This window comes from Hyla sarda, chromosome 4, assembly GCF_029499605.1.
Source record: "Hyla sarda isolate aHylSar1 chromosome 4, aHylSar1.hap1, whole genome shotgun sequence".
In the NCBI taxonomy this organism is placed as follows: domain Eukaryota; kingdom Metazoa; phylum Chordata; class Amphibia; order Anura; family Hylidae; genus Hyla; species Hyla sarda.
Window position 1 is genome coordinate 101,569,557 of NC_079192.1, and position 13,639 is coordinate 101,583,195.

Genomic DNA, 13,639 nt, shown 5'->3' on the forward strand with positions numbered 1-13,639 from the left:
TTTTTTCTCCTTTCAACTCCTGTAGTTGTTTGAATGGACTCTGTTAGTGGAGCTCCTCTGAATAGAACTTAAAGGGGTACTCCACTGGAAAACATTTTTTTGTAAATCAACTGGTGCCAGAAAGTTAAACAGATTTGTAAATTACTTCTAATTACAAATCGTGATCCTTCCAGGACTTATCAGCTGCTGTATACTACAGAGGAAGTTCTTTTTGAATTTCCTTTCTGTCTGACCACAGTGCTCTCTGATGACAGCTCTGCCCACGTCAGGAACTCTCCAGAGCAGGAGAGGTTTGCTATGGGGATTTGCTTGTACTCTGGACAGTTCCTAAAATGGACAGAGGTGTCAGCAGAGAGCACTGTGATGAGACAGAAATGAAATTCCAGTGGAGAATACAGCAGCTGATAAGTCCTGGAAGGACTAAGATATTTAAATAGAAGTAATTTACAAATCTTACAAAAAAAAAAAAAAAAAAAGATTGCAACAGCACGCTTGGTCAAAAAATGTGTTAGGAGTGTTAGGCTCAGAATTTGTGTTAGGGTCCTATCCGAGGTGAGGCCACCTCCGCGTGGTGGATGGGGGGGGGGGGGGGGGGGAGACACGTTTTGATCAAAAAGTGCGCTAAGAGCCTCAATTTTTTGACCAAGTGTGCTGCTGCAATCTTCTTTTTTTGTATACTCTGTATTTGCCACAGCAGCATGCACCCGTGTATTAGGTAGTTGTGCTGGTTATTTGCTAAATTTTTTGCTTAATTTACAAATCTGTTTAACTTTCTGGCACCAGTTTTTTTTTTTTTTTTCCAAGTGGAGTACCCCCTTTAATGCTGATGTGAATCCGGCTTACAGTATCGATAGAACCGTGAAGGATATAAAAAAAATCTGTTGCAAAATGCATACTCCTATCTTTAGTATAAACTGAGGCTTACACCCCACTACATTTCATCCTCACTTTACTATGGTGTGTATTCATTGTATAGTGAGAAGTCATTTTTCAATATAGTATTTTGGTCAATTTCTCATCAGTTTCAAGATCTCTGCTGTCAGTCAGAGTATTGGACATTCTGTTATATTCAGATGCTAAAAACATGTCCTGGTAGTAAGCTGTTCACACAGGTATATGAATCATTACAGAATGGAACATTACTTTCTGTTAAAAAAAAAGTAAAAGATCCATAGAGTGACTACAGGACGATAATCCTAGCAATGTTCAGAAGTTCTCTTTCCACAGATTTGGGATAATCGGGAACCCAACGATGCTGAATCCTGCGGACAGGAGATAGCCTTGGGAGTTGGGTATACCCCTTAAGGAGTAAATCAGTAAACTCCATAAAAGAGTAAAAAAATTCAAAAGAGTGCAAAACCTCTACAACCTCCCAGGATTGGGCATGAAGCATGTACTCCTGTGCAGCTCAGTGTACGTATTTTTTGAATTCCTTCCATTAAAACGTAACAAAGCCATTAAGTGGCGATACCGCAATGTCAAAACTTAGAAAAGACGGCACACATCAGCAGAATATTAATATCTCGAAAATTTCAAGACAGCGTCAAGATGCCTTCAAAGCACAACGTGGATATAAAAGCATTCCATACCGTTATATTGATGGGACCACCCACCATTGTCTTAGGTCGTACTGTCCACTGGGTGGTGTAAAAAAATGAAAATGATACTCACTCAACCTGATCTCCCGCAGCCCTCACTCCCTGCTTGTGACCGCTTTTTCTGATTCCAGTAACATGTAATCTCTGCGAGAACTGCACTGCTCAGCCACTCACTGACTGAGACAGGACACCACTGCGACCAGTGAATGGCTTAGAAGTCCAGTTCCAAAAGACATGACACGTCACAGGAACAAGCAATGACGATTGGGGTCTGGAAGCATTGGAGTGACAGCTGCAGGGAGAGCAGTATCACTTCATTTTTAGTTTTACACCCCCCCCCCCCCCCCCCCCAGCCAAGATAGATATATACACAGTCATGGCCGTAAATGTTCGCACCCCTGAAATGTTTCTAGAAAATGAACTATTTTTATTTCTCACAGAAAAGGATTGCAGTAACACATGTTTTACTATACAGGTTTATTTCCTTTGTGTGTATTGGAACTAAACCAAAAAGGAAGGAAAAAAAGCAAATTGGACATAATGTCACCAAACTCCAAAAATGGGCTGGACAAAATTATTGGCACCCTTTCAAAATTGTGGAAAAATAAGATTGTTTCAAGCATGTGATGCTCCTTTAACCCCTTAACAACAAAGGACGTATATTTACATCCGCCGCCGGCTCCCGCGATATGCAGCGGGGTCACGCAGTGGCTATCAACAGCTGGGACCCGCGGCTAATACAAGACATCACCGATCGCGGTGATGCCCTGTATTAACCCTTCAGACGCGGCGATCAAAGCTGACCGCTGCGTCTGAAGTGAAAGTATCCCAGCTGCTCAGTCGGGCTGTTCGGGACAGCCGCGGTGAAATGGCGGTGTCCCGAACCGCTTACAGGACACCGGTAGGGCCCTTACATGCCTCCTCGGAGTCCGATCGGCGAATGACGGCTCCATGCCTGAGATCCAGGCAGGAGCAGTCAAGCGCCGATAACACTGATCACAGGCGTGTTAATACACGCCAGTGATCAGCATAGGAGATCAGTGTGTGCAGTGTGATAGGTCCCTATGGGAGATATAACACTGCAAAAAAAAAGTTTAAAAAAAGTGTAAATAAAAATAAACATATGTGGTATCGCCACGTGCGTAAATGTCCGAACTATAAAAATATATGGTTAATTAAACCGCACAGTCAATGGCGTACACGTAAAAAAATTCCAAAGTCCAAAAAAGCTTATTTTTGGTCACTTTTTATAGCATTAAAAAATGAATAAAAAGTGATCAAAAAGTCCGATCAAAAATGGTACCGATAAAAACTTCAGATCACGGCACAAAAAATGAGTCCTAATACCGCCCTGTACGTGGAAAAATAAAAAAGTTATAGGGGTCAGAATAGGACATTTTTAAATGTATACATTTTCCTGCATGTAGTTATGATTTTTTCCAGAAGTGCGACAAAATCAAACCTATATAAGTAGGGTATCATTTCAACCATATGAACCTACAGAATAAAGATAAGGTGTCATATTTACCTAAAAATGCACTGCGCAGAAACGAAAGCCCCCAAAAGTTACAAAATGGCATTTTTTCTTCGATTTTGTCGCACAATGATTTTTTTTTCTGTTTCGCCGTGAATTTTTGGGTAAAATTACTAATGTCACTGCAAAGTAGAATTGGTGATGCAAAAAATAAGCCATAATATGGATTTTTAGGTGAAAAATTTAAAGAGTTATGATTTTTAAAAAGGTAAGGAGGAACAAAAGTGCAAAAACTGAAAAACCCTGCGTCCTTAAGGGGTTATACTCACCTGGGGCAAGTAACCGTTGTGGGAAATATAAAAATCACACCTGAAAGCAGATAAAAAGGAGAGAAGTTCACTTAGTCTTTGCATTGTGTGTCTGTGTGTGCCACACTAAGCATAGACAACAGAAAGCGGAGAAGAGAACTGTCTGAGGACTTGAGAACCAAAATTGTGGAACAATATCAACAATCTCCAGAGATCTAGATTTGCCTTTGTCCATAGTGCGCAACATTATCAAGAAGTTTGCAACCCATGGCACTGTAGCTAATCTCCCTGGGTGTGGACGGAAGAGAAAAATTGATGAAAGGTGTCAATGCAGGATAGTCCAGATGGTGGATAAGCAACCCAAACAAGTTCCAAAGATATTCAAGCTGTCCTGCAGGCTCAGGGAGCATCAGTGTCAGCGCGAACTATCTGTCAACATTTAAATGAAATGAAACCCTATGGCAGGAGACCCAGGATGACCCCACTGCTGACACACAGACATAAAAAAGCAAGACTCCATTTTGCCAAAATTAACTTGAGTAAGCAAAAATCCTTCTGGGAAAACGTCTTGTGGACAGATGAGACCAAGATAGAGCTTTTTGGTAAAACACATCATTCTACTGTTTACCCAAAATGGAATGAGGCCTACAAAGAAAAGAACACAGTACCTACAGTGAAATATGGTGGAGGTTCAATGATGTTTTGGGGTTGTTTTGCTGCCTCTGGTACTGGGTGCCTTGAATGTGTGCAAGGCATCATGAAATCTGAGGATTACCAACGGATTTTGGGTTGCACTCTATAGTCCAGTGTCAGAAAGCTGGGTTTGCATCGAAGATCTTGGGTCTTCCAGCAGGACAATGACCCAAAACATGCATCAAAAAGCACCCAGGAATGGATGGCAACAAAGCGCTGGAGAGTTCAGAAGTGGAAGAAATGAGTCCAGATCTAAATCCCATTGAACACCTGTGGAGAGATCTTAAAATTGCTGTTGGGAAAAGGCGCTCTTCCAATAAGAGAGACCTGGAGCCGTTTGCAAAGGAAGAGTGGTCCAATATTCTGGCTGAGAGGTGCAAGAAGCTTACTGATGGTTATAGGAAGCGATTTTATTTTTTCCAAAGGGTGTACAACCAAATATTGATTTAAGGGTGCCAATAATTTTGTCCAGCCCATTTTTGGAGTTTGGTGTGACATTATGTCCAATTAGCTTTTTTTTCCCTCCTTTTTTGGTTTAGTTCGTACACACAAAGGGAATAAACGTGTATAGCAAAACATGTGTTACTGCAATCCTTTTCTGTGAGAAATACTTCATTTTCTAGAAACATTTCAGGGGTGCCAACATTTACGGCCATGACTCTATATATAAAATACATTTTGTATCCCTGGACAACTTCTTCGCTAAGATTTCCAAGTCTTTAAAGGGGCTTGTCCACAAATACAAGTTATAGCTCTCTGATCGGTGGGGTCCAACCACTGAGACCACCTGTGATCTCCAGAACGGAGAACAGAGTCTTCCCTGAGAACAGGACAGAACAAAGTCTCTCTAAGAACTGAGCACTGTTCCCTTCATTCTTTTTGTGAAATTTCAAGACAGTTGAGGAAAACATTTGCCTATCTTCAGTGTCTCCCACGGAAAATCAATAGAGCACCTGAGATTATGTATACCTGTTCTGGAGATGCAGAGGGTCCAGCGGTTGGCTGTCCACGATCAGATCGCTATTACCTATCCTGATCATAGGGAATAACTAGTATTCGTGGGCAAACCCCTTTAAAGAGGCACTGTCATTATGAAAAACTTATGTTTAGTAGTACTACTGATAACATGACTTTTTTAAATAAACATTTTTTTTTTAAAGTCAATTTTGCTAAAAAAAAAAAAAAAAAAAAAAAGAAAAATAGCCGCCACTAGGGGTTGGTGTGTGGAGGGGATTTTTTGTAAAAAATAAAAGGAAAAACTTAAATAATAGTGACTTAAGTGGAAAACAAAAGTCACAATTGCACACTACCAGACATTATGATAATGTTACTTACTCCATACATCCTGTAGAAAATCCAGACAGGGCCGGCTAGTTTCAGAGATGCTCAGTGATACATCTAGTGGGGTCTGACCCTCATAGTTCCTAGTGTTCGTATCTGCACCATAATTGTACAACATCTGTGCACACAGGACGTCATCCCGGAGTGCTGAAATGTGAAGGGGGGTCTGTCCATCCTCTAGTCGCCCTAAGTTCGTATCAGCACCTCTTTGGAGAAACATGCGACAGTAAGAATGGTTACTTTTGAGCACGGCATAGCGTAGTAAGAACCCGTTTTGAATATCAATATTGGCATTATGGTCCAGTAGGATCTTCACACAGCTGGATCTTTCCCGAATAATAGCAAGCTGCAAGGGAGTTGTGCCCTTGTCACTTAAAGGGTCAACTTCAGCCTTGAACTCTAATAGCAGTGTAACAAAGGAGTCTCTGCCATAGTGGGCAGCCACATGCAGGGGCGTCCAGCCGTCATTGCTCTTGGCGTTAATGATGTCACTGCGGTGCTCTGACTCCAGCAGAAGGCGTGCAATCCGAGCCCGTCCATGCATTGCAGCATAGTGCAACGCTGTGAAGCCACCAATCAGATCCTTTACCGTGGGGTCCGCTGTAACAGAAAACAGAGGTTACAGAACTTATATACGATACCTAAACCTTTTTATTTTTATGCAAACTGAAACTATACAGTGAATTACAGACTGAGATTATATGAAAACTTCCTCATAAGGAAACACAATAACAGACAGCAGTCACCATGGGAGGTCTAAGAAGGGCAGCCATAATAAGAAGTGCCCAAATGGCCTTATTGTAAGTGAACCCTTGAATTTATTTCCACTCCAAAGGAAGCCACTACACCAATACACACCTTGAAGAATGGGTAGAGCAATAAGAATAGTGTAATACTTGCCCAGAATTACACTGATTCATCAAGCATATGAATTAATGTTAGTATGTCTTGAGGAATAAGAACATTTTACCAAGTTTTTCTCTTTAGGCCCTCTGTTACATAGTGTATGGTTAACAAAGAGACAAAAGTCCATAAAGTTTAACCTAAAACCTACTGTGTTGATCCAGAGAGACAAAAAAAAAAAGAAAAAAACATGAGGCTGGTGCCAATTGCCCCATGACAAAAAGATCACTAGAAAGATCTCTGTACTGTCCATCCATATATTTGTACATTGTGATCAGATCGCCCCTAAGACGTCTTTCATCCAAACTAAATAACCCCAAGCTTGATAACCTGTCTTGGTCCTGTAATCCCCCCCATACCATTATTAAAGGGGTATTTTACCTAAGGTTTTATTATTTAGTACATAATTGTACATTTTATAAACCCATGTGGGCGCTGTGTTAGAAGTTATTTTCATTAAGACATTCCAGAATAACATCTCTCAGGAAACCCTGAAATATTTTACCCACAACAGATGTTAAACTTACAGGTCTATAGTTTCCAGGATTGTTTTTGACCCCTTTTTGAATACTGGTACAACATTTGCAAAGTGCCAGTCGTGTGAAGCAATCCCTGTTATTATAGAATCTTTAAACAATAGGAATAAGGGTCTGTGTGTTTTAATGTTAATAAGATGGTGCTGCTTTTGTTGGGTTAAATAGGTGAGATTTGCTGGAGAATTTACACGTCATCTGACATTGGATTTTACAGTGTAACTACAGTATAGAAGAATGCATTTAGTAGATTGGCCTTTTCCTCATCCTCCTCTGCCATTACACCTAGATTATTTCTTGAGGGGGGGGAACATTATCAGTTTGTGTATCTTATAAATTATGTAGATGTAGAATACTTTTGGGTTCTTTTTAATGTCTAAGGCAATTGTTCACTCTGTTGCAACTTTTGCTAATTCTATTGTTTAAAAAAAATAATAATTTATTGCTCTCCTTAAAATTGTCCAACGCCTACCACTACTTTTTTGTTTTGGTAGTCTGAATCCTTTCCTTTTATCATTTATTGCATTCCTGTTTTGGTTATCTCCTATTTTTATCACAATTTCTGTAGGGTATATGTCATTCACAAGATCTTGTCAACAAGTACAAGAGGTGGTGGGCGACATGCTCCTCCATGTATCTCTATGGGAAAGCCAGACATACACAACGCTGAAGCGAAGGCAATGCAGTGTGCACATAATTTTGCCGAAAGAATAAACAGGTTCATTTTTTCAGCGCCGTTGAAATTCCGTAGTGTAAATGGGTCTGCAAAAGATCCTATCACACCAATGTTAAGGTTCACTCAGCAGAATTCCCGAATGCTCTTGGAAATTCAATAGTATGAACATACCCTAAAGCTGGGTGAGGAAGGGAAGGGTCTGCCAGAAGAAAATTGATAGGTGATGATGTATTCCTGTAGTTTACAGCCATGTAGGAGATAATGAAACAGATTACACTGCTAAAACACTACTGCTAAAATTATATGGGCCAAAAAAAAAACATCCAGAGTGCTTCTTTAAGTTTGATCCATTGCCATCATTGGCAAAAAGTCTGTAAAAACTGCTTGCCCTTTATACATGAGCATCCACATTGCAGTTAAGATTAAATTTTTTACCTTAAATCAGGCATTTAAGTAATATAAATGTATTTTTTTAAATTTATTTTAGGGCAGCCCTAATATCTGTATATACATATACAGTCATGGCTGTAAATGTTGGCACCCCTGAAATTTTTCAGGAAAATTAAGTATTTCACGAAAAAAGGCTTGCAGTAACACATGTTTTGCTATACACATGTTTATTCCCTTTGTGTGTATTGGAACTAAACCGAAAAATGGAGGAAAAAAAGCAAAATGGACATAATGTCACTCCAAACTCTTGTCAAACCAAATTTTTGGCACCCTTTCAAAATTGTGGAAAATAAGATTGTTTGAAGCATGTGACGCTCCTTTAAACTCACTTGGGGCAAGTAACAGGTGTGGGCAAAATAAAAAAACACACCTAAAAGCAGATAAAAAGGAGAGAAGTTCACTTAGTCTTTGCATTGTGTGTCGGTGTGTGCCACACTAAGCATGGACAACAGAAAGAGGAGAAGAGAACTGTCTGAGGACTTGAGAACAAAAATTGTGGAAAAATAGCAACAATCTTAAGGTTACAAGTCCATCTCCAGAGATCAAATTTTTATTTTTTTTATTTAATCCAAGCAATACAACAGTTTGGTGTGACATTATGTCCAATTTGCTTTTTTTCCTCCCTTTTTGGTTTAGTTCTAATACACACAAAGGGAATAAACGTGTGTATAGCAAAACATGTGTTACTGCAATCCTTTTCTGTGAGAAATACTTCTCACTTCAGATATGCCTGTCACGATGCCGGCTGGCAGGAGGTGGATCCTCTGTGCCAGAGAGGGATTGGCGTGGACCGTGCTAGTGGACCGGTTCTAAGTCACTACTGGTTTTCACCAGAGCCCGCCGCAAAGCGGGATGGACTTGCTGCGGCGGTAGTAACCAGGTCGTATCCACTAGCAACGGCTCAACCTCTCTGGCTGCTGAAGATAGGCGCGGTACAAGGGAGTAGACAGAAGCAAGGTCGGACGTAGCAGAAGGTCGGGGGCAGGCGGCAAGGTTCGTAGTCAGGGTGGATAGCAGAAGTTCTGGTACACAGGCTTTGGACACACAAAACGCTTTCACTAGGCACAAGGGCAACAAGATCCGGCAAGGGAGTGCATGGGAGGAGATCAGAAATAGTCTGGGAGCAGGTGGGAGCCAATTAAGCTAATTGGGCCAGGCACCAGTCATTGGTGCACTGGCCCTTTAAGTCTCAGGGAGCTGGCGCGCGCCGCGCGCGCCCTAGAGAGCGGAGCCGCGCGCGCCAGCACATGACAGCAGGGGACGGGAACGGGTAAGTGACCTGGGATGCGATTCGCGAGCGGGCGCGTCCCGCTGTGCGAATCGCATCCCCGACGGCCATGACAGTGCAGCGCTCCCGGTCAGAGGGATCGACCGGGGCGCTGCGGAGAGAGAGGCGCCGTACGCGCTCCGGGGAGGAGCGGGGACCCGGAGCGCTAGGCGTAACAATGCCAACATTTACAGCCATGACTATGTATTATATCTCAATACATTTATCTATACCCACACACTGAAGATTAAGAAAAACCTCCAGATACTTTTTTACATGAGTCAGGGGAGCTTTTCATTTAACATAATAAGTATGGTCTGTAGGAAACCTTTGGCACAGGTCTGCAAAGAAAAAAAGCTTTTGGATATGTTACAGAATACACCTGTATAATTCTTTTTGGTATATACATCTGCAAATAGTGACATATGATCTAAGGTGTAAACATGGACTATAAGTAATTTTTTTGCCTGTAGTATTATGGGGTGCTACGGAGAGGAAAGATCCTTTTAGCTGCAAATAGCTGTATAAAATGTCCTATTACACAGATTCATGTAAGAAGACTACTCCCCTGTCCTGTCCTCTGATGCCTTCACATCCCGTCTTCTGCGCTTCATGTCCTTCTTAAGAGAAAGCATGTGTCAGAACATCTGCCGATCAGTGGATTTCCTGTGGTCTGGCACGAGTGGTGTAAGGAATGTAGGTAACATGCGCCTCTGTGGCTTGTCGCTTTTCCAAGCAATACAACATACATTATTTAAGGGTCTTCTGGTACAGTGTGTTCCGATCCCACTCCTGCAGTTTATTTAAATGAAAGTGAAGGGACAGGAAGCGTGTAATGAAAATCTGTTTCCCTTGACTATAGCTGGATTAATGGGCTGCCTCAAGGGACTTTATTTCTAGGGCACATTCATCAATTACCTATTTACAAACCCAGAGCCAATAAATCAAAGCAGCAGCAACTCAAAAATGAAAAAGGGGAGAAGAGATAAACCAGAGTGATGGATAGGATGTAAAAACATGTGTTACCCTTTGGCACCTGTGCCACTACATGAAGCTGCCACCAATAAATGTGATAAAAAAAGCACCCAAGTGACATGCTGCATTTATGCTCTATGTTGTATTACAGTTCCCTACTTGGCACGCAAATTTGTTCCCCCACCACTAGTACAAACCCAAAGACTATCGGAAAAAGGCTGACAACCTTTATATTGTGGAATAGACTGTAGGGCCACTCAGCCACACACGATGCTAACCAGTGCATATAAAGAAGCATACAGCCTTACTAAAGAGTACAGGGATTTTCAATGTAGCACTGTTAGAGAGTTGGTTCGGCCTAAAATAGAGATCTGTGAACCTTGGGATTATAGCAGTGATTATAGATCGCAGAATAGAAAATAGGCTGATGTCAGAACACAAGCACTTAGCCGTAATCTGTAAGCAAACTGGATGGCAAGCAATCAATTTTCCTGCAGTGCCGCCACAGGAAAATAAAGGCATTACATGGTGCTCACTGACTATGGTCACAAATCCTTACTTGTGGCTTATTTTCAGTGTCAACAAAACAACAGTTTTTAAGGATATAAAATCTGACACTTGATATTAGGCCTTTTGTAAAATCTTTTTAAGGCCCCTTTCACCCTACAGGTATCATCCTCCTTTTTTGCTGCAGTTATTTTACAATAACAGATGGAAAAAAAACTGATGCAATAATCCGGATCCAAATTTTTCATTTTCACAAGGGGTAATAGGAGAAAAAGCCTTCCAAAATTTGTAACCCCACTTTTTCTGGGTATGGAAATACCCCATATGTGGATGTAAAGTGCTCTGCGGGCGAACTACAATGCTCAGAAGAGAAGGAACTTTTGGAGAGAGAATTTGATTGGAATAGAAGTCGGGGGCCATGTGCGTTTAACAGAGCCAGAACAGTGAACCCCCCCACATGTGACCCCATTTTAGAAACTATACCCCTCACAGAATTTAATAAAGGGTGCAGTGAGCATTTACACCCCGCTGGCGTTTGACAGAACTTTGAAACAGTGGGCTGTGAAAATGAAAAATTACATTTTTCATTTTCACAGACCACTGTTCCAAAAAATTTGTCAGACACCTTTGGGGCGTAAATGCTCACTGCACCCCTTATTACATTCTGTGAGGGGTGTAGTTTCCAAAATGGGGTCACATGGGGAGGGGGGGGGGGGAGGCACTGTTCTGGCACTATAGGGGCTTTGTAAACACACATGGCCTTCAATTTCGGACACATTCTCTCTCCAAAAGCCCAATGGTGCTCCTTCTCTTCTGAGAATTCTAGTGTGCACACAGAGCACTTTACATCTACATATGGGGTATGTTCTTACTCAGAAGAAATGGGGTTACAATTTTTTTTTTTTTTTGGGGGGGGGGCTTTTTTTTCCTATTCTCCCTTGTGAAAATGAAAAACAACACCAGCATTTTAGTGAAAACTTTTTTCTTAATTTTCATATCCAACTTTAACGATAATTCGTCAAACACCGACGGGGTGTTAAGGCTCACTATACCACTTACGTTACGTGAGGGGTGTAGTTTCCAAAATGGGGTCACATGTGGGTTTTTATTGTTTTGCATTTATGTCAGAACTGCTGTAAAATCAGCCACCCCTGTGCAAATCACCAATTTAGGCCTCAAATGAATATAGTGCACTCTCATTTCTGAGCCCTGTTGTGCGTTCGCAGATCACTTTATGCCCACATATGGGGTATTTCCGTACTTAGGAGAAATTGCGTTACAAATTTTGGGGTCTATTTTTCCTTTTACCGCTTGTGAAAATTAAAAGTATGGGGCAACACCAGCAGTTTTTACACTAAAGCTGGTGTAGACCCCAACTTTACCTTTTTTATAAGGGGTAAAAGGAGAAAAGCCCCCCAAAATTTGTAACACAATGTCTCCCAAGTACGGAAATACCCCATTTGTGGCCCTAAACTATTTCTTTGAAATACGACAGGGCTCCAAAGCGAGAGAGCGCTATGAGCATTTGAGGCCTATTTTTGGGATTTGCATCTGCCACCAAAATACCCTACGGCAGTGTTTCTCAAACAGGGTGTCTCCAGCTGTTGCAAAATTCCCAGCATGCCTTGACCGTCAGTGGCTGTCTGGAAATACTGGGAGTTGTTATTTTTCAAAAGCTGGAGGCTCCGTTTTGGAAACCGTGCCGTACAAGACTTTTTAGTTTTTTTTATTGGGGAGGGAGGGAATGTGTTGGGGTATATGTAATGTTTTACTTTTTATTTTGTGTAGTGTAGTGTTTTTAGGGTACATTCACACGGACGGGTTTACAGCAAGTTTCTCGCTGTGAGTTTGAGCTGAGGCAGTACGTTTGCCGCATCTCAAACTTGCAGCAGAAAACTCGCTGTAAACCCGCCTGTGTAGATGTACCCTGTACATTCACATGGGGGGGGACCTCCAGCTGTTGCAAAACTAGAACTCCCGGCATGTACAGTCTCTCAGTGCATGCTGGGAGTTATATTTTTGATACAGCTGGAGGCACACTGGTTGCGAAACACTGAGTAAGGACACAAACTCTGTTTCTCAACCAAGGTCATGCTGAGAGTTGTAGTTTTGCAACAGCTGGAGGCACCCTGCTACAACTCCCAGCATGCTCTTTGGTAGTCTGTGCATGCTGGGAGTTGTAGTTATGCAACAGCTGGATGCACAATTTTTCATAGAAAAAAATGTGCCTCCAGCTGTTGCATAACTACAACCCCCAGCATGCACAGACTATCAAAGGGCATGCTGGGAGTTGTAGTTGGAACTCCAGCTGTTGCAAGACTACAACTCCCAGCATGCCCTTTGGCTGTGCATGCTGAGAGTTTTTGCTAAGCAACAGCAGGAGGTGAACAGGCATCACCTCTTGCTGTATCCTGCCGCCTTCACCGTGGGGACCATCGCCGCTGCTGCCACCGCTCCTGTCACCGGGACCGCCACTGCCGCTCCTGAGGGGACCCCCACCGGACCAGGGAAAAGTAGAAGACCCTCACCGGCCCCGATCGCCGCTCAGCAGGACAGTGATTGTCGTTCGGACCGATCAATCACGTGAACGTGAGGTGGCACCCGTGCCACCTCACTCCTGCTGGGTCACCAGAGACCTGATTGACCCAGAATCAGGGCAAATCACCCTGGGTCCTTAAGTACCAGGGAGCCAGGGCGTACCCATACGCCATGGGTCCTTAAGGGGTTAAAAGGGGTACTTTGGTGGAAAACTTTTTTTTAATTCAACTGGTGTCAGAAAGTTAAACAGATTTGTAAATTACTTCTATTAAAAAATCTTAATCCTTCCAGTACTTATTAGCTGCCGAATACTACACAGGAAATTATTTTCTTTTTAGAATACAGAGCTCTCTGCTGACATTACGAGCACAGTGCT

General features: G+C 42.1%; 1 protein-coding gene across 5 annotated transcripts in view; it reads right to left on the reverse strand.

Annotated features, from left to right (window-relative positions):
• The window catches only part of ASB7 (ankyrin repeat and SOCS box containing 7), a 58,814-nt gene that overhangs the window by 11,786 nt on the left and 33,389 nt on the right, over nucleotides 1–13,639 (reverse strand). For all 5 annotated transcript variants that reach the window (XM_056571805.1, XM_056571807.1, XM_056571803.1 and 2 more), the window contains one exon: nucleotides 5,409–6,014. In XM_056571805.1, the coding sequence (XP_056427780.1) occupies nucleotides 5,409–6,014 (606 nt within the window). The remainder of the gene's footprint in view (nucleotides 1–5,408; nucleotides 6,015–13,639) is intronic.